This window comes from Bactrocera oleae, chromosome 2 (assembly GCF_042242935.1).
Source record: "Bactrocera oleae isolate idBacOlea1 chromosome 2, idBacOlea1, whole genome shotgun sequence".
Classification (NCBI taxonomy): Eukaryota; Metazoa; Arthropoda; class Insecta; order Diptera; family Tephritidae; genus Bactrocera; species Bactrocera oleae.
This window is the reverse complement of record NC_091536.1, coordinates 11785470-11805995: the sequence shown is the minus strand read 5'-3', so window position 1 is coordinate 11805995 and position 20526 is coordinate 11785470. Positions and strand designations below refer to the sequence as shown.

The window sequence follows — 20526 nt, the reverse complement described above, 5'->3', positions numbered from 1 at the left end:
ATCCTTAGAAAATAATGTGCGTGCCAAGCAATGTACGCGAGGAATTGTCAGTGCAACTATCGAAGTAGACATCAATATGTACAGGTGTACTCGTACGTATGCAGACTAGGGTGCACAATAAACTGAAAAAACGTTCGGTTAACCTGAAGCTATATTACGCTATACAAACACAAAAGATTCCTTACAAGAACTTAATTTGGTCGGCCAGTTTATATGGCAGCTATATGCTATAGTGATCTGATCTGATCAATTTCTTTGGAAATTACGTAATTTTTTTAGATTTTTTAGCTGAGCCAAATTTCGTGAAGATATTTAGTCAATGAACAAGTTATCCATACAAGGACTTGAGTTTGATCGTTCAGTTTGTAAGGCAGGTATATGTTATACTATTGTGATCCGTTATTGGCGATCCGAATATTGGCAAGCAGCTTCTTCAATTAATTCACCTTTGGAATATGCACACGGTTTTTGTACCATACAAATCCATTAAGTATCTTGTGTTCATCGAAATTATCAAACAATGAATACATCATATTAGAGGTCCCTAAACTCTTTGATTTGAAAAAGGTATCGTAAAGCACAACCTATACATCATCACACGATCATATTGAATGTCTCTTTAAAAGAGCAATCTCTATAAAAGTTTTTAAATATATTCTTGACACTCAATAAAAGCATTTTATCTGCAGGTACTAGACAACTGTGTCAGCCAACGTCTCAATATTACCTGATAAACTGATTTCTATAACAAGCGCTAAGCTGGATAATTTTATATACTATACAAAAAAGAATACAAATGCTTCATGCCAAGTTGGGTATATTTGATGGAGAAGAAAGCCTTTAGCACTTGGACAAATTCAAATTGGCACTAATCATACCAGATGAGAGGTATATGCGCCACGCTCTAAGATCTGGTAAAAATTATGGACTTTGTAGACATTAGTTATGCATAACAGATGGTCTATTTGGCATGTATTATTTATTTACACATTTGTGATATAACACATGACCTTATTAGTTTGTGAATAAATAATACAAACTCAGTTCATTTACCGATTGCCTAATATCATTTAATAAGTTTAAACTTTTTCTGCATTAATTAATTTCTATCGTTGAAATTTCTTTAAATACACAATTAATAAAGAGTTCTGACTGGGAAGCTTTTGTGGGTTTTCCTTCCTTTCACCGGTGTCTATCTAAAATAATGACGTTAAAAATAGCTTTATCGATAAATTATATTTAAAAACAAAATGCTGGCAATTTTTATTATTTCGGCTTATCGCCTGTCTAGTGTCGTTGCCACGAAGTAATCAATTAACACCCTAAAGTGACAATATTTTAATGAGTCATTGCATATTGTCACGATTATATTTATTGCACACGCCTGCCACTGATTCCTCCTATCACAACTAACTGCTGATTTATTTTCCATTACACGCGCTACGCTGGTAAAAATTGAAATACTTTATTTTTATTGGTTACCGATAAATATTTCATATATTTATAAAAAAAAATTTATTGCTTTGTTAAATATGGTATATAAGCTACTTAACAGGTGTGGAAATATTGCATATCTAATAGTTGCGAGCAATAGTCATAAAAGTGGCTATGTGATGTTTGTTTTGATTTATAAGCAAAATTTGTTTTCAATTTAATTAATATCTTTTCAAAACACTTTTGTTGTTTAGTAAAATATTTGTGCCTCATATTTGCCTCTGTACATAACTCACTAAAATGGATTTATATCAGATTTATTTGCCAGCCAAATCCAAAATTTTAAACAATTATTGTTCGATTCGGAACTATTCAAAGTTAAGCTAGCAAATGGCAATGACTTTAATAAGTGCATAAAGCTTTGAGCTTGATATACGATAGACGGAGATATTTCAAAATGTAGGTTGAGACTGCTATTAAGATCCTATTCCAATTTCAATGAATTTTGAGCCTGAAGCGCTATGACACTTTGTCTCAATTAACTAAAAGCGTTTAATCATTCCATGTCACTTAGCGGTAATTATTTAATATAAAGATTCATTTGTTGGCGATAACAATATCACCTGAAGACCCATGTTCTAAATTCCAGCCCTCGAGAGGCAATAATATATGCAGTTCTTAACTTGGACCTTTAGTGGAAATAAACTTTACCAAAAACGAGCATCTATTATTCAGCGACTTTATATTCGCTCATATGTAACATGTGCTTCTGACTTGTTGTTTGTTGTAATTTTTATCGCAGTTGTTGCCAGATACATAACGCAAAATATACACTTCATTAGACATCATAATATTTAATTTTCGTTACATTTTCTGTTGATGAAATATACAAGGAACGCAATTTAAATTTCTCATATCTACACTTTAGCACTCAAATATTGTTTATTTATAGATATCGTTAATTAAATTGAGTTGATAAGACGCCATTGATATGAATACATTACTAAATTGAAAATATTGGAAATGTAATGGCAACTTCCTCCCCTTACCAATTTCATTGCATATAATTTGAAGTGTTTTTATACCCTAAACAGGATGTATTAAATTTGCCGTGAGATGTATAATACCCAGAAGGAAACGTCGGAGACCGTATAATATGTATATGTGTGTAAATGATTCGCGTGATGAGCTGAGTTGATTTAGCCAAGTCTGTTTGATATATATACAAACTTGTCCCTCAGTTTTTAAGTTATCAATCTGAAATTTTGCACCTTTTCTCACTAAGAAGCATCACTCATTTGTCGGAACGGCCGATATCGGATCACTATGGTATTTAGCTGCCATACAAACAGAATAATCCGAATCAAGTACTTGTATGGAAAACTTTTCTAACGTAACGTAACTTTTAACGTAATATCTTCACGAAATTTGGTATGAGTTATTTCCTAAGACAACAATGTATTCTCCTAAGAAATTGTATAGATCGGATGTGTATAGCATATAGCTGCGATATTAGCTAAACGATCGGAGTAAAGTGCTTGCATGGAAAACTTTTTCATTTACTGAGGTATCTTCACGAAATTAGGCACGTGTTATTTTCTAAGACAATCATGTATTCTCCGCAGAAACTGTTCGGATCAGATCACTATATCATATAGCTGCCATACAAACTGAACAATCGGAATCAAGTACTTGTAAGGAGCCTTTGTATTTGTGAATGGTATTATAGCTTCGGTGTAACCGAAGTTATCGTTTTCTCTTGTTATTACTACTTTTTGCTTCGTGTCATAAATATCTACTTTAAAATCAAACCAATTTAATGAAATGAGAAATATGTGATATAAACACAACATAAATCGGTTTTATTTAATGTAGGTGATATACCAGGAAAAGGTCAACCAGAGAATAGTAAATCGTTATACTTGTATTTAGAGATATGAGGTTTAGAGTAAGGGGTTAACCAATTGCATTCATATTCAGCTCTAAATTACATTATGGTTAAGAAATCCACTTAATTCCATTACCACACATTTTATCCATCTGATAAGAACAAGAAACGTTTTTGAATACTTCTAAAGAAGTGACAGATAACACTGAAAAACAGTAGTTTTGTTTTATGCAGTTTCTTACTTGTATTATTTTGCCACGCTGATTCCAAATCTGTAGTCAGTTTTTCTCTAGCAGCTCTAGTTTTCGAAATATGAACATATTACATTTTTAACCAAAAATACTATAATTTTAGAATTAAAAAATATATTGCTCTTACTTAATATGAAAAAAAGTTTCTTTTATGTGCTGGGAAGCGGTCTAAATGGATGAAGAGGAAGTGTATCTTGATGCTTGATGTGTTGAATGTAGCCTGGAGACTTTTTATTTCTTAAGAAATTTTGCACAACCCTAATAAATATCTCCTTATCTGTGACACAATCAGTAAAATGTTGGTCCCCATTCTTACCCATCCTTGTTAAGAGCTTTTACAGACTGTTTTATCAGACCTAATTTTATATGAAGAGGGGGTAATATTATATAATGCGGTCTCTGGCCACTAGAGGGGTATTCATCACATTCATACTGCTCGGTACTAAATCACTCTCAAAGGCCAAACTGTTTTAGTTCAGTGTTCTGTCTTGGCTCGGCTATCCCATAAGCACCTCCAACAGGGGTATTTGGATTGCATTTAAACGGCAATCTCTAAAATTCTCTAAACTTATAGTGACCACAAACAGCAGAAAAACTTCTTAATGTAGGCATAGCGGTTTATTTATGAAGTTTAGTAGTTTTTGCCCTAAAAATTAATTCAAGTATGCCGAGTAACGATAAACAGTTCAGAAACTTCATGAAATAAAACAAAATTTAATTTTGTTTACCAGTTATGTTATCGGTTATGGTTTTATTCTTAAATGTGCCATACTTATACTCCTCCTTCTTGCATATGTATTGCTTTAATTTAATCTTAGAAACAATTGTCTATTTCGAAGTATTCTTCTACAATACATCGATGTTGTTGACCTCTGTCGGCGAGCGACTACAAGACAAAGTACTTACGAGTTATTTCTTCTACACTTAGGTAAAATGTGAAACTTCGTTTCCACATTAGTCTTGATAATATTGGTATTTTCGACAAGAAAGGTATTTTCAATTATAAAAACCTTTCAAGTTATTTTTTTTTATAAAAGATTTTATATAGGATATATTAGCCGGCTACAGTTTCCTTATAACATTTTCTAAATGTTCCAGACTGGTCTCTAGCCTTGGAACTTCCACCGTATATTAGCTTTACTATTAAGTTAGTTATCTGTTAGCGAAAAAGCATTCACAATTTTAATTAGTAATTATCTGCGACAGTTCAAAAATAATAGTAGTTATTTCGAAAATTAAACATTTTTTTCATATCGCAACTGCCTCATTTGTCATTCACCGAATTTCGGTGATTATTTTTGCATTTCCATAAGCTAATTATAAATATAGATTACTTTTCATAATTATTCAAAATAAACCAATTGTAAATAAAATTATATTTATCTGTCAGCCATAATATTTGCGGTGAGTTCTAGAAAACCTGCAATATAGTAGGATTTAAAAGTAAAACAAAGTCTGATTAAATATTTTATTTATAAACTACAAGGTCAGTAACCATTTGTTGCCATTGATTTTAAATTCTACTTAGTTTTTGTTTACATTACGAATAAGTGCGAGAGCAGTTGGGTAGTTTTAATAAAATAATATTAAATAAAATAAAAAAAAGTGTGTTTGTCATACATTTAACTTATGAACTAGTGCAGAAGCCTTCGAAAATGATAAAAAAGAAAGAAATTCATAGTAGGTTGCAAAACATCAAAGACGAAAGATAAAATAACAAACATTAAAGGAAAAATAATTGACGGACAATCTGAGGTCAGAAAAAGGGAGAAGAGGCTAAAAACAGTTTTTTTTGAAAAAATATATAACTCTTGTATATATGAAGACTTTTTTCACCTAACCTGAAAGCTTATGTAAAAAATTCAAATTACCAATTTGTTGGGTTTTTTAATTTTGTATTGCACAAAATACCCTCTAATGTTCGAAACACATAATAAATTATTCGTAAATTAAAATATTAAGGAGGAAACCTTATTTCGTTATTTCGATTTAAAATCAAAAGCAAATTTTCAATGAAAAATTCTCACGTCAAAAGTTTAGATCTTTTAAAAAATCAATAAGCTTTTTCTTTGTGTAAATTTCTTCTTTCTTTGCATCCAAAATTTGTACATTGCCATGGTAAATTTTTTAAGAAAATGCAAAAATTCTTTTAATTTGAAGTGTATCATATGAAAATTAATTTGATTTAATATAATATTTCAATATCTGGCTCTTTAGCTATTTTGATGATCAGGACCCACTTTTGCATCAACAGGTGACGCTGATATTGAAATATTGTGATCTGCGCAAAGCCAAGAAGAAGAAGAGTTAGTTTCAAGGGAGGCATTGGGACTATCCTGTATGTGCGTTTTGTTCACGAGCTTTTATTCAGTTATAAACAGTTGTAGAACCGACAGAATTTTATACAGGCTATTTTGTCACTCTCGTAGATAGTCTACACATTAAAGTAACTCAACACTTCGCCACATACATAAAAGTGTAATTTAGACAGACGGTTGATTAAACATTTTAGCCGTAGGTATTATTTTGGACTGATTTATATGACGAGCTTGTCTGAAATCTAAGAGCCACGAGTAAATTTTGTCTATTCTTCTATTTACTTTAAAAAGTATTAAATAGTGTGACCCAATTTTTCTGTAATTTATATTAAATTACAATAACAAATAAAATATACAAAAGCACACATAATTTACGTGAAAAATTACGCATACTTTTTTGAAGGTGTTATAAATTCTCAGAAGCCTATTTTTCTTTAGCTATCAATCATTTTCGGCCGTAAAAGTTTCCACTGTTTACGAGCAGTTATGTACATGTGTATAAGTACATACGTATGTAAAAATGTGCCTATTGACAATCTCTTCCCACGAATATTTGCCTTGATAATACTTATTATCTAAGATAAAATTAAAAATTTATTTTTAACCCCAATGGTTTGACAGTAAAACTAAATTAATTAGTTTTAATTTAATTAATCAAATATCTTTAAGTGACGTTATTTAATCTGATATTGATAGCGAGATTGCGAGTAATCTTTGCACAATTAAATTGAAAATATTTACTCCACCAAAGGGTGCTAACAAACCAAACAATCCCGATATATGTACATATGTACATGAAAGACTGAGACATATCTTATGTATCTTTAGACTCACTGTTATTTAGTCACAGTGAGTCCACTCATGAAGAGAAATTTCGGTTAAAATACATTTACACAATTTAATGTACTTTCGTAATTTACAATTTATTTTGAAACATTTTGGATTCACTTGAACGCAAAGCCAATCTTCTGGAGGATCTCCGAAAAATGGTGTCTGGCGGTAAAGACGATTTTTCTGCTTAAAATTATCTTAAATCCAAAAACAAAAAAAAAAAATTATTGAATAGGGTATATTAAGTTTGTCACGAATTTTGCAACACTAAAAAGTATATATAAATGATTTCCATGATGAGCTGAGTCGATTTAGCCATATCCGTCTGCCTGTATATACGCGAACTAGTCCCACAGATATTGTTTTGAAATTTTGCATACGTCCTTTTCTCCTTAATAGAACCTACTCATTTGTTGGAAAACTTTTTTATTTGACGAAATTCGACATGGATTATTATCCAAAGCAACGGCACAATCTCCTAAGAAATTGTTCAGATCGGATCACTATGGAATATATGTAGCTAGAAAATCATTTTTGTGCCAAATTTGGCATGAATTATTATATACGGCAAAGAAACAATATCCGAAGAAATTGTTCAATTTGAATATCTTTACGAAATTTGGCATGAATTGTTTTCTAAGGCAACAATATAAACTCGGAAGAAATTGTTGAAATCAAACTAATCAACATTAAAAATCAAGTTAAAGAGCATTTTATACCTATTTATGCTATGAGAAATGCTCCTAGCAAAAGTAGTATAGCTTCGGTGCAGCCGAAGTTAACGTTTATTTTTTGTTTGTTATTTTTTTTACTAAACAACTTTGTTTACTGGCAAGTGAATATTACTGCTTAAAGACAGTAATAAAACGTCATAGTCTGAGCATTCATTGGATATGATATATAGTAATTTGAGATCTACTAAAAACGGTTTTTGAAAAGTTATATAAATTCTGTAAGCTGTAGGTTCATCAACTTATATTACTTTAAATACTTGACAATTCTCTTAGGATCAACTCCAGCAAAAGTTCTATAAATATTTTACAGTTCTAATAATAAATAAAATAGAACGTTTTGAAAATTTTTATGTGCAACTGCTAGCATACCGATTTACAATATATTTTTGTAAACGAACTACACACCTGGACAGATATGAGCACGTGCCATCGAGTCTTATCTAGATAAGAAATATATTGCCGATAAAATATATTAAATTGGCTTATAAAACGCTTCTTCAATATTATCTGTAAAAAAGTGAGCACCTACCACAAATTAAAAAGGGGAGCAATCAAGGTTAATTAAGCTATATGAATAAACATATAAGTAAATAAAGCGGGTGTGTTAAAATCGAAAAGAACACATTCTACAACAAAAAGTGAGAAATTGATATTTCTTAACTTCCAACTACACGATGGTGGAGCTGAGAACGAGTACGACTGTGAAAAATTACAGGAAATTTTAATATTCAAAAGACCGACAGTGATTTGAAATGTGATGCTTATATCTTTCGACCATATACCTAAGTAAAACAGCAGAGCTTCGAATATTTTCCTCTCTGTTAATAACATAAGAGCTGGGAATTCCTGAAGACATTCTTCAATTAGCTTAGAGTCGCTGTGGTAAAAGAATATTTACTGAAGCCTGGAAAATTAGAGCTACAACGCAGACAAAGCCTCAAAATAGTGAAACGAACCGACCTACTTAACCTTCAAATTACTTATGGGATTGAACACCATATTCAAACTATTAACACCAAGACTAAAAAGTGTGATTTACATAGTGATCCCTTCTAGACTTCAAAGCAACGCTTCATGTTCTATAATGGAAACAATAAAAATTAAAGATATTATAGGAGATATTGAAATTGAAGAGTAGAAACGCCAAGTTGGGATGAATATGTGCCTACTGATACATACATAAACATTCGTTTCATTTCGTACAACAACAAATAACTGTCAGCCCTGCCGTGAAATATTACGGTCGAGCTGATAACATTTCTAATGCCATATTTATGAAAAAATAAATAAATAAAAAGAGAAAATAATAATAAGAGCGAAAAAATTAAGTAGCAGGGCAAACAAACGCCACCAATGTTGTTTCTGATATAAACATGTGTTTAGATAGTTTTAACTATTTTTGTGTTTGTATTGTACAATATACATATATATATTTTATCTGCCGTGTTTAAATGTCTGCCACTTGAGTGCGTATAAATCCTCCACAAATGCTGTTGACTCTATTGGTTTGGGTTTTGTGAATTTTCGATATTAACCGAATGTTGTTGTTATCAGCTACACTGGACTATCATCGCAAATGATTGTGTTTTTTTTTTGACGAATTTTTAGCTTAAAAAAAGTGGTTTTGAAACCATATACAAGTCGGACTCAGTACTGACAATCAAAGAGCCTTTCTCACATAAGAATTTTAAGTATTTTTGAAAACAGAGTTTTTCAAAGAGATTTCATAAGACCTGATCTATTTTGGCCTCGATCAAACAGTTTTTGTTTATATCATTAGGATGTTCGATTCACCATATCTTTGCACGCTATCTTTGAGCACTTCTCTCTTGTAGCATCTAAAAAGCAACAACAAAGAAAATTTACTTTCTCTAAAAAGAAAGCCAACTAATTAAATATGAGTTATTACATTGTGTGCGCTTTTGAGATATATAAATATTCCATACAACCAAACGCCTTTCTGTCGTCAAGTCGTCTTAAATATCTTAAATAGAATCGAAATATTAAAATTTTTACAAACTGCTTAGCCGAAAGTTGCGATGGACGCCAGTCGCCTAGCAAACTTAACTAATTCAAAAGGAATTCATGCCATCGGTCTATAACTACAATTTCTGGACCGAAGACTCTCAGCGGTATTTTTTCTGTATTATGCACCAATAATCAGCGATCAAGCGAACTCTTACAAAAATATCCTCATGCGGCCACTAGTCAATTGAAAAGCAAACTTAAAAAAACCGCCCACTTTAACCAGTGTGAGGGAAAACCCAATAAAATTTATGTTAAGTGTCTTTTACTTTTTTCAATTGAACACCCAATGATATAAAATGTACAAGCAAAAAAACTTGTCCTACACCACAATCGCTCCGCCCACTGTTTTAAGTGGACATGCATATGTAACATATACAAATTTCTGTGAGTGCTTCTACTATTTATTTTTAATCAACTCAATTACGAAGTTGAAGTGAAGCGACAGGAATGTCAATGAGTCTTTATGTATATCTAAAAATAGCCATGCAGCTTTGAGTACTTTAGATAAGTCAAGCGAAGCAAATTGTTCATTTAAATTTCACCGTGTTTTTGATATGAAATTTGCACTTGTTATTACTACCGTTTTACGTCATGTAACAGTTAAGCCGGACGAATATTGATAACTGCTGCTTCCGTCAGTTTTGCGCTTATTATGACAGCGGTGGATTCTTTTTTTTTTATCGGAAAATGGTTATCTTAAATTTCTCAAATTTTGCTTAGTTGTATTTTTATAACTTGAACAAAGTATTTTAAGTTTTTCACGAATTTTTTAACACCCAGAAGGAAACGTTGGAGATCCCATGCCAAGTATATATGTACATATATAAATGAGCACCATCTGTCTGTATAGACGCGAACTAATAACACAGTTTTTGAGATATCGATCTGAAATTTCTACTTGAGGGTTGTTCATGTCAAACAATATGGCTAGAAAGAAATAGCAAAACGTTTTGCGTTTAATGCAAGCCCTTAACCCTTTGCCGATTACGTTTTCATATTTAGTTTTTGTTTTATCTATTAAAAGGTCTCTGATCGCCGATAAAGTCTGGTAGTAGTTAGAATCTATTATCTTATTCATTTCCTTTCGCTTCTAATTGTTTTTCCAACAAAAGGTTTCATGCGCCCTATCAAGAGAAACGGAAGTTTATTTGTTATTATGATATAGCTTCTTCAACTTAATAACTAACGCTTGGTGCTCGCGCTGTTAACGTCCTAGATGTCTCTATTTATCTAGTTACCTGATTGAAATATAGTTAACGGAATAAAACAAAATAATAATGACTTTGATCAACACCTAATCTCCCAAAAGTGAAGTGATTTCAGAGAGTTACAAAGAGAATTGCATCAATTATACATCGGTGAAAAAGTCGTCGATTATTGCATTAATGACTTTAGAAAATCAAAACCTTGCTCAGAATTTTAAATTCGTTGCTGTAGAAAAGTTCTTCGAAGCGTTCATAAAAAAATTATTTCAACTTTGATATTCGCACTTACTCAATACTTTGCACTTTTTCAAAGAACAAAAATCATCATTATTAATACTACTCGAAATAACATAATCGGCAACTGAAGCATATGAGCCGTGATTGGTTTTGTCGCTTCAAAGACGTTGATTACGATATTAACGACCGTCCGTGTGAAGAAAGGCTCAAAACCTTTGAAGACTGTGAATTGTAGACGTTGCTCGATGAGGATCTATGTCAAAAGCAATAAGAGCTTGCTTCAGCATTGAGAGTCACTCGCTAAGCGATATCAAAGCGACTATATGTGCTGAAAAAAAACAAAAATATTAATTCTGCGGTAAAATCTACCTAGAAACGCTTAAATGGAAAGTCCTACCCTGCCCGGCATATTCTTCAGATATTGCACCCTCCGATTATTATTTGTTATATTTGATGGCACATAGCCTGGCTCAGAAGCAGTTTCACTCACAAGACGACTTCGAAAAATGGCTTGATTCTTGGATGAACAGTTTTACCGTAATGGTGTTCGAGCTTTACCAGAAAGATTCCGCAAGTAAAAGTAAAAATATACGACTAACATCAGTTTCCAAGTATTTGACAGTTGTGAAAGTCCAGAATACTTTTTCGGCAACAATTCGCCTTAGGTTATTTGTTTGAATATTCAGTGGCATCCCTCTAGTTTGCATAAGTTATGATTTTTGTTCTCCGCTGCCTGCTGTCCGGATTTTAGTTATACGAAGCGAAACACCACTTAGCTTATTTATTTGTCCAACAGTGAATAATTTAGGATGAATAACTGTTGTAACTGTAGGAAATGTATACGTATTACATACCGATTTAGGCACGTTTAAATGATGCCAGACTTTAGAAGTATTATTTTTGCCACGTTTTATTTCGTTCGTCGTTATTAAGGCTTGATATACATATAGGTATGATATAAAATTAAAGAAGAGAATTAGGTTTGGTTGCGACTTATGTGCTTTGATTTTTGAACTATGGTAATCATTAATTCAAATAGATCGGGTAATCGTTGAAATATGAAATTTCTCATACACTTTGCATCGAAGTTTGTACAATACTATCCCATAGGAAAAGTCTTAGACAATATAAAATACACACGTAAAAGATCAGCACAATGAAATGAGTCGTTTTAAGTCGCTGAAATTTTGCACACGTCCGTTCTGCACAAGAAGCTGATTTGTTGGAACCGCCGATATCGGTTAACTATAGCATATAGCGGCCATACAAACTGAACGATCGGAGTTAAGTTTTTGTATGAAAAGTTTTTGGTATTAAATTGGTAAGTTCAGATTACTACAGCATATGGCTGCCGTACAAACAAACCAACGAAAATCAAGTTCCTGTAATGAATATTTTATATTTGTGAAGGGTGTTAAAGCTTCGTTTTTTGTTTTTTTTTTTTTGGTATTTTATGTGATTTTGATGCTCAGAGATCCAAAACTCAGTTCGACTGTTAATTTTGCTCCTTTTCATATGCGCAGCCTTGTATCAATCTCTCTTAGTATCAGGTGAATAAAACTGTTGTACTATGAGCAACAAATTGAGAGAGTATACAAACTTAAAATTAAATGTATATTGATACAAACATAAAAAAACATAACTTTGAAAATAATACAAAAATACTTGATGCCTAAAAAAGGTTTTATATATCTTAATTTGTTGCCCTGAAAATTTAAAATTTTAACAAAAGCTTTTATTTTCGCTAAAGTGCTTCGTTTTGAGTATTACATCTCTTTTGAAACTGCACTTTTGCAATTGCTACCCAGCAATTTACATATTTTGATGTAATAAAAAACCGACCGGGCGTATACGCAACATTAAAATGTAAGCAAGCAAGCAAGTAAACAAGCATATCAAATATACAAAAAAGACATTAACATTTGCTCAAAAGTGCATTTAGCTTTGGACTATAAAGAAAATTTATGCGGAAAGCACAATTTGAATTAAATTAAACGAAAAATTTGCAATAAATTCAAGTTAAGCGCCGAACGCCTGTAACTATGCTACACCAACTACAGCAAACTACAGCATTGAAACACTTGCACTTACAACTAGCAGCTGCAGTGGTTAACGCCCTCAAAAGAACAAAATAATAGTACTATTTATTTTACGTGTCTAAGTTACTTGCTTACCCAAAAAAAGCAGCAGGCATGCAATAAATTATACAAAAATATGTCTACTTTGTTATTGTTGTCGCTTTGCGATTGTGTAACAATGCAGGCCGCACATTTCTTCTTTTTTTTTTTATCTATGACAACCTTGGCAGAATTGCATCAACACGACTTTGCAATTTGAGAACGAATTCATTTATTTTTAACTACTCATTGCTGGTCTTTTGTAGGAGTAGCTGCGAATGGAGAGGAAGAATTTAATAAGTATTTCCGATGGTCTATGATGTATGAGGCAGAAAAGACAGACGGAAAGAAGTTCTGCGAAACGCGGAACCGCCGGATAGCATATCAAAATTGAGTCACCCTTTTTGGGTGGACAATTCAATGTGTTTTATTCGCAGAGGATTTGGGTCAGTAAATTACTTGCTGGAATCCATAGAATAAACCACAGATTTTATCTGAAATATAATTTTATAAAAGCAATGGGATGGCATTATTTTGCTTTTGAGAATGATAAGAAATTTTATTAATTGAACTGTATTAGACTTCTAAAAGTATGGATTTGGTAGAAATGAAAAAGTGTAGGTGTGGTGCATGAAGTAATGAAGATGGAAGAGGATGAATGGTTAGGTTAAAAAAACCTTTGGATGGATAAGAAATAGAAAGAATGAGTGGCGAGACCGATGGACAAATGGCTAGACAAACGACTGGACTGAATGTAGGACCACTGAACGAATTGTTGCAGAGGTAAATGAGTACACAAAGATACACTTCTTTGAGCAAAACACGCTCTCTCATTTTAATTGAGATAACTCACATATTGGCCGATATATGCGGTACAAAGTCACCCCGAAGTTCACAAATCTTTATATTAGGTATATGGGGGTAAAGGAAGTGTTGACCCGATTCAACCCATTTTTGACATACAGACATGCTATACAGGAAAGGGTCCTCTCTTATTATTGTGTACCAAATTTCATCAATATATCTTAATTTTTATTCACGTTACAGTTTACACGAACCGATGGACGAATGGACAGACATTCACCCGGATTTCAACTCGTATCGTCATGGTGATCATTTATATATATATAACCCTATATCTATTTCGATCAAAAATGTTTGGTTGTACCAATTTATTTTATGTTTAAGTGTAATTTTATCTCCATTAGTGTGTGTTTGACAGTTTGTTTGGCGATTTTTTATTTATCGGGACAAGAATAAAGCCACTGGGAGCCAAATTACGACGGCGGCGGCTGAGCAACGACTCTCGTTTCGTGTTTGGCTAAAAACTCAGTAAAAATCATGCTAGAATGTGACAGCGCATTTAGATCTTTTGTTACGAGTCTAGCATAGATACGCTTAATACCCAAAATATTAATTAAAATGTGTTAAGTCGAACCATAAGAGGCGTTGATATCCTCTGCAATCTCTTTGATGCCAACACAACGGTTTTCAAGCACTGTTTATTTTACTTTTTAATGTAATCATTATTAACAGAGGTGAATACACGACTCACATGAGACATCTGACTTCTTGACCTTCGCTTAATGCTTTAGGCGACTCAAATAATTTTCTTCGTGATAAAGTTGACCAATCAAATAACTTCTGCGACATATTCAACGATTCCGAAACGGTGATTGCATTGGAAACACGAAATTTCAAGCAAACTCGTTGTAAATTTTTTTTTCCACGGCAATTTTGCCAGACAAACTTTCCGCACACTAATTGACACATAGAAATGAAACTTAACACAAACCTAAACAAAAGTTTGTAGAAATTATGGGAAAATTTTGTAGCGATTCGGTTTTCACGCGCAGCTTAAGTGGACCAGTCCGAGTCAAATTTGATCTTACGTCTACTCCAAAAAAAAAATATATATTAGTTTACATTTTGTTATAAGAATTTTTTTAGCACTGAGGTCCTAATTTATTAAATTTCTCTTTTCCAGACTTCAGCTGAGTTTGCTGCTAGCCACGAAAAGTAAGAAGAGCATTAAAGCCTAAAGCGAAGAAACCCCATCAAAAAGAATAAATGAAGAAATAATTTAAATAAATTCACCAGTATTGATCTACAGGCTGAACACTTGAACAAATCAAAGAACAAGAGCACTTAATACAAAATAAGAAACAGATGAAAAGTCTTTGCAAAAACAAGGATAGTAATTCAGGTGCTATATACTGCACACTCATCAACACAAACGGTTCATTTGTAAGATAAAAAATTGTGACGGCTACAGCGATAAGAACTATGTGCAACAAAGCCAGCGTAATCTACTTAGAAACGTTAAAGCGTATGAAATATTAACCACTTATGTTGAAAGAAATGTGGCAGACGATAACGATTGCGGTGACGAAAGTGAGTGGAATTTAAGAGAGAGCAAAAAAAAGTGGTAAAACTTTGTGTAAAAGTTACCACTTGTTGTGTGACATCAGAACATGAGAAATTAAAAAAAAATTATAAATTTAAGTAAATAAAAACTAAAAATATTTATAAAACAAAGGAACAAAGAAGAATTAAAAGTATGAAAATAAGAATATACAAAATAAAAAACTAGAAAACATAGTGTAAACTTAAAAAAGAATCAAAGTTGGAGGTCTGTGTGTGACTTTTATACACCATTGGACAAGTCTTTTCGTACGAAAAATAATAAAGAGATTATATGGTGTCTTGCCACAAAACAGGAAAATATGAGATTCAAGAATGCAATGTGATAAATTTAATGATGAAGAATAAGAACAAGATAAAGGATGTGAATAACAAAAACCTGTCGAGGTTCTGTTTAAAATACTATTGACAAGTATTATTAGTTAAATAAGTAAGCTAGCAAATAACGCAAAGAAACCAAACACCGCGAGTGCTTGAATACCTGCTTAATAATCTAAGGTAATTGTACTAAAGAAAATTCAATACTCAACTGTAATGCGCGGAACAATGTAGGACTAGAGGAAGCATAACATAAAGCATTAAAAAGCGTTCCCGACAATTTCGACTAGAAAATGTGACAAATATATTTCAAGAGAAACTAAATAACAAAAATTGACAAGCACAAATAATAACCCAACGATTACTTTCCTCCCGCCCAACCGACGCGAGGGGCGCAATCCGCATATGTGCGGAATTAGCCAAGTCAGAAACGGCAAGAGAGTTTTTTAAGTGTTGAGATCTAAAACTGCTCAGCTACAGAAACAAAAATTTCAAAAGCTAAGATTTAAAAATACGTTATAACAAATTTTATTTATTAAGAGAAAACGATAAAGTCCTTTTAATTTTGAAAAGTGAGTCAGATAAATGTAAGGCAAAAAAGGAACAGAAACAGAAAGTGCAGCAGAAATTAGAAAAAGAAACAGAAATATGTAAATTTGAAATATAATAAAATTAAAACAGAAACAGAATTTAAAAGGTGAGATGAAATTGTAACTGAAACAGAAACGGAAGCAGAAATTGAAACAGAACATACAATTAAAACGAGAGCATAAACTGAAGCATAGGAAGAAATGCACAAATAAAACCAAAAACATACTCACAAATAAGAAACAGAAAATAAATTAGTAGCTGAAGGCGAAATGGAAAGAGAAACAGAAGAACACGCAAAAAGGGAAACAAACTATTTAAATGAAATATATAATATGTAGGAGCACCAGTTCCAACAAAAACGAAAACTATAATAAAAGAAGTAGTAATAGCAAAAACACAAAAAGGAACAGACATTCATGCAAAGGCAGAAATTAAAGAAAAAATAAAATTTATGTTGAAAGTGAAAATAGAGACAACGCTAAAAATAAAATTGCAAAAAATATAGAGACACAAACGAGAACAGAATTAGAAACAGAAATGCAAAGTCGGCAGCAAGCTCCAGCGGCAGGACAACGAGCTGCAGTTTGCAAAGAAATAAATGAACTGCAACAACAACAAAAAATGGTCATAAACTGTCGATCTGACGTCGGTTCACAAGCCAAACTCTCTACTCAACAACGTACTGATGATTATTATGCAAATCAGCGACAACCCACAACAGCTGTTCTACTTCAAGCCGGTCAATGCATAACAGCAGCTGAAATTTTTGAGCACACTCAATACCATTGGACGTCAACTCATAACCGCAAGCGTATATCAGCTCCAGCACGTTCTGTGGGTCACTCTGCAGTCCAACCGCGTAACGAACACAAATCTTTGAACACAAAATCCCATCGGTTACAGTTTCGCAATTGGCGTGATTGGCTTCTTCGAAGCTCATTGCCATCTCCTTGGCGCAGTCGCCTTCCAACAGTATTATTAACCTACACACTGCTGTATTTGCTAAGCGCAATGCCCCACGTACGTGCCGCTTGCCGAAAAGAGTCCGCTCGCGGTTGCGAGGCCATTTGTACACCGGACGGCCGCAATTGTACGTTGCGCGCACTTTTATTGCTACCCGACGATGACACCTACATCGCATCGATGCGACGCACAATGCCAGTGTTGCATTTGGCCGATCGGTATATACGTGAAAATAGTTTATTGCCACCGCAGTTAAATTTGGAATGGATGACGGGCGATGTGAAATGTGATGCAGCATATGCCTCCATTAAGGCCATGGATGGCATCGTAAAAAATTGTGCACATGTTGTTTTTGGTCCAGTCTGTGATTATGCTTTAGGTGAGTACGCAGAGTGGGCGTAGGTGTGTGTGACATGAATTGTTGCATGTAGTGATTTATTAAATATTACAGTAACACTACGAAGCTTATTTCTCGAAATTATTATGGGGGTAGTAGTGTGAGAGAAAATTGCTTGTTTTTTGCTCTAAAATTTGTTTTTGGTTTGTACTTTTACGCACAGCTTATTTGAACGATTTGAAATAGTCATACTTTATTCTATCAAGTGACAATGAAAACTCGCTCATAACTACAATAATGAAAAAGAAAGTAAGGAAGTCCAGAAAATCCCAGGCATATTGAATATGCTTTTAGTATATAAAAAAAATTCTAAGAAATCAAATTCAGAACCAGACACCAAATTACTACGACTTCTTCGGCTCATTTTGATATTTTTTTCTTCATTATTTACAGAAAAATAAAGACCACGTTGAGTAGAACACATTAGGTCGATTCATCCATTTATGAAATTTAAACCTTCGAACTTGCTTCGTTAGTTTTTCATAGCAGCTGTTTTTTTTTAGCATTATTTACCCCATAACCGTCTTCATGAGGGTACCGCTTAAACTGTAGCCCTAAGGAATGCTACCGGAATCGTGAACGAATATAGATACAAATTCATTGAAAATTACCTCATAAATGTAGCCCTCGATTTCTTGTACGTTAATCCGGTCTTTAATTCTATCCAACAATATTTTTATCTATAAATTCTGCACAAAGTATACCCCTTCACGAATCGTTTGAGATTTATAAGTGAAATATATATATTAGAGTTGACTATCAAATTTTGCCTCTTCTTTAGAAGGTCCCTCATAAGAATTGCTTCTATTTACCAATTTTGAAAAAAACTGGTCTGTAAAAGGTAGGTAGGTAGGTAGGTAAAGTGGCTGTCATTCGACACACTTAGGCCTTTAGGAGGCCCATTGTGATACCACTGGGACTGTGATCCCCTCACTCTACTGGCTCCTCTCTGAACCACCCCGTACTTCTGATGAACTTCATCAGTGAGACAAGTTTTATCTGTTCAACCTCCAAGTCGTCGTCAAGAAACCCACGACCGATGGTTGCGATTCTTTTCCTATATAGTGCTGCGCAATCGCATAGAAGATGTTAAGATGCTGTAAGAGGTAAAAGGTCAAAGAAAAAATAATAAACTGTAAATGTTGAGGAATTTTTTTTAAAAAAGTTCCTGTCTTTTTATGTCTACAAGCACTAAGCTACGCACCCAGTCATTGTATGTAATAACTTATCAACATGAACCCGATCATAGGTTTTTATAAACAAACTAGTTATCAGACAACTTTACTGAGCATATGTAAAAAATTTATGTAATGCATATAAAAACTAGGGAAGACATAAAATTATCACTAAGATCATTTGCCTCGACTTTATTCTATGTAGAAATTCAATCGCCTTGAGTTTAATAATTGTGGACTTTAGGACAGATATCCGTTCAGAAATCATCAAGAAAACAAAAAGGTTTTGATATCTCAACAACGTTAAAAAAAAACCCTAATATAGTAATTTTGCTTACTTTATTCTCTCATTGATATCACAAGGAGCTTGAAAATGTTTTACCTGGCTATATTTATTTTGTATATTACAATATTGCTTGACAATCCTGGAATATAGACCGTGTTGTAGAGAATTTAATAGTTATACAACTCCACCCGATAACACAATTCTACAAGTATGATATCTAATTTATATATTTCTGTGCGCTTCCAGCCGCCGTTAGCCGCATTGCTAAATATTTTAATAGTAATGGAACACCTGTCATATCCATAGGGGGTGCCACCGATAGTTTTGAAGACAAAAAAACAACATGTGCTGATGAGTTCTATATGCTGGTGCGCCCTGGTGTGCTCAGCTTTAAAAGTCTCTCCCTAATGATAATTGAACTTATGAAACAGTAAGTATGAAAATATATGCTAATTAAATGAAAAATATCTGCTAACTTTCGCAAAACCGAAAAGAAGTACAACACTTAACATTGCTTGTCACTTAAAACGTATTTAAAAATTTATATATACTCGTATTAAAACTCTTCTACTTACCCCTACCGCCAGCTACAAGTGGTCCAACTCCATAGCATTCTACGAACGTGATGGGCAAAGTAATGCCGTCGGTGAGCATAGCTGCTATTTAATGATGAAAAGTTTTGGCGATGAAATGCGTAATCTAAATTTGACATTTGCACAGTATTCCATAGTGCCGGAGCTGCGCAACCGCACCGAGGAGCTAGTACGTGAAATTGGCAATAAACACACAAGTAAGTGACATTAAACATGTGTGTGTGCATATTTTTGTTTTTGTGATACAAAGAAGACATTTATTTACCTTTTAACGCTACTATTGAGGCAACAGCTGATTAGATAAGACGCCGTTGTCTTTCCTTAAATCTAACAGCATGTTAAATCAAAAATATGCTTATATGTTATAATTTTTGTTATAATAACAGTACGTATGTTAATAATAGCAGAGAACGCTAATGAAATAAGCGCTGTTAATGGAAAATTAACATAGAATTTGATGTTGCTAACATATTATATTTTGTGAAAAGTTTGAATTTCTACAGCGTATGTACAGAATTTCATTAACACTTATTTCAGTTCATATTTTGTTAGTGTAAAGCTGTTAGTTAAAGTTTTTCACACAGTAGTGGGTACTACATGGAGATAATTATTAAAAATTGAAAACAGACGTGTTGTTATTTTTCTTTTAGTATAACATGTTAAAGAGGTACTAACTCGCATACTCCTCTAAATATTTACGACTTTTGCAGCTTAGAAAGCCAATAAGCATTCCGCA

General features: G+C 33.0%; 2 protein-coding genes across 12 annotated transcripts in view; one reads left to right on the top strand and one right to left on the bottom strand.

Annotated features, from left to right (window-relative positions):
* Window positions 1-19995, top strand: part of LOC106624104 (uncharacterized) — a 41185-nt gene extending 21190 nt beyond the window's left edge. The window contains exons 3-5 of the mRNA XM_014243784.3: window positions 15031-17718; window positions 19444-19627; window positions 19785-19995. Of these exons, the coding sequence (XP_014099259.3) occupies window positions 16914-17718; window positions 19444-19627; window positions 19785-19995 (1200 nt within the window). The 5' untranslated portion in view covers window positions 15031-16913. The remainder of the gene's footprint in view (window positions 1-15030; window positions 17719-19443; window positions 19628-19784) is intronic.
* The window catches only part of Fbxl7 (F-box and leucine-rich repeat protein 7), a 249608-nt gene that overhangs the window by 131878 nt on the left and 97204 nt on the right, over window positions 1-20526 (bottom strand). The window lies entirely within an intron of this gene.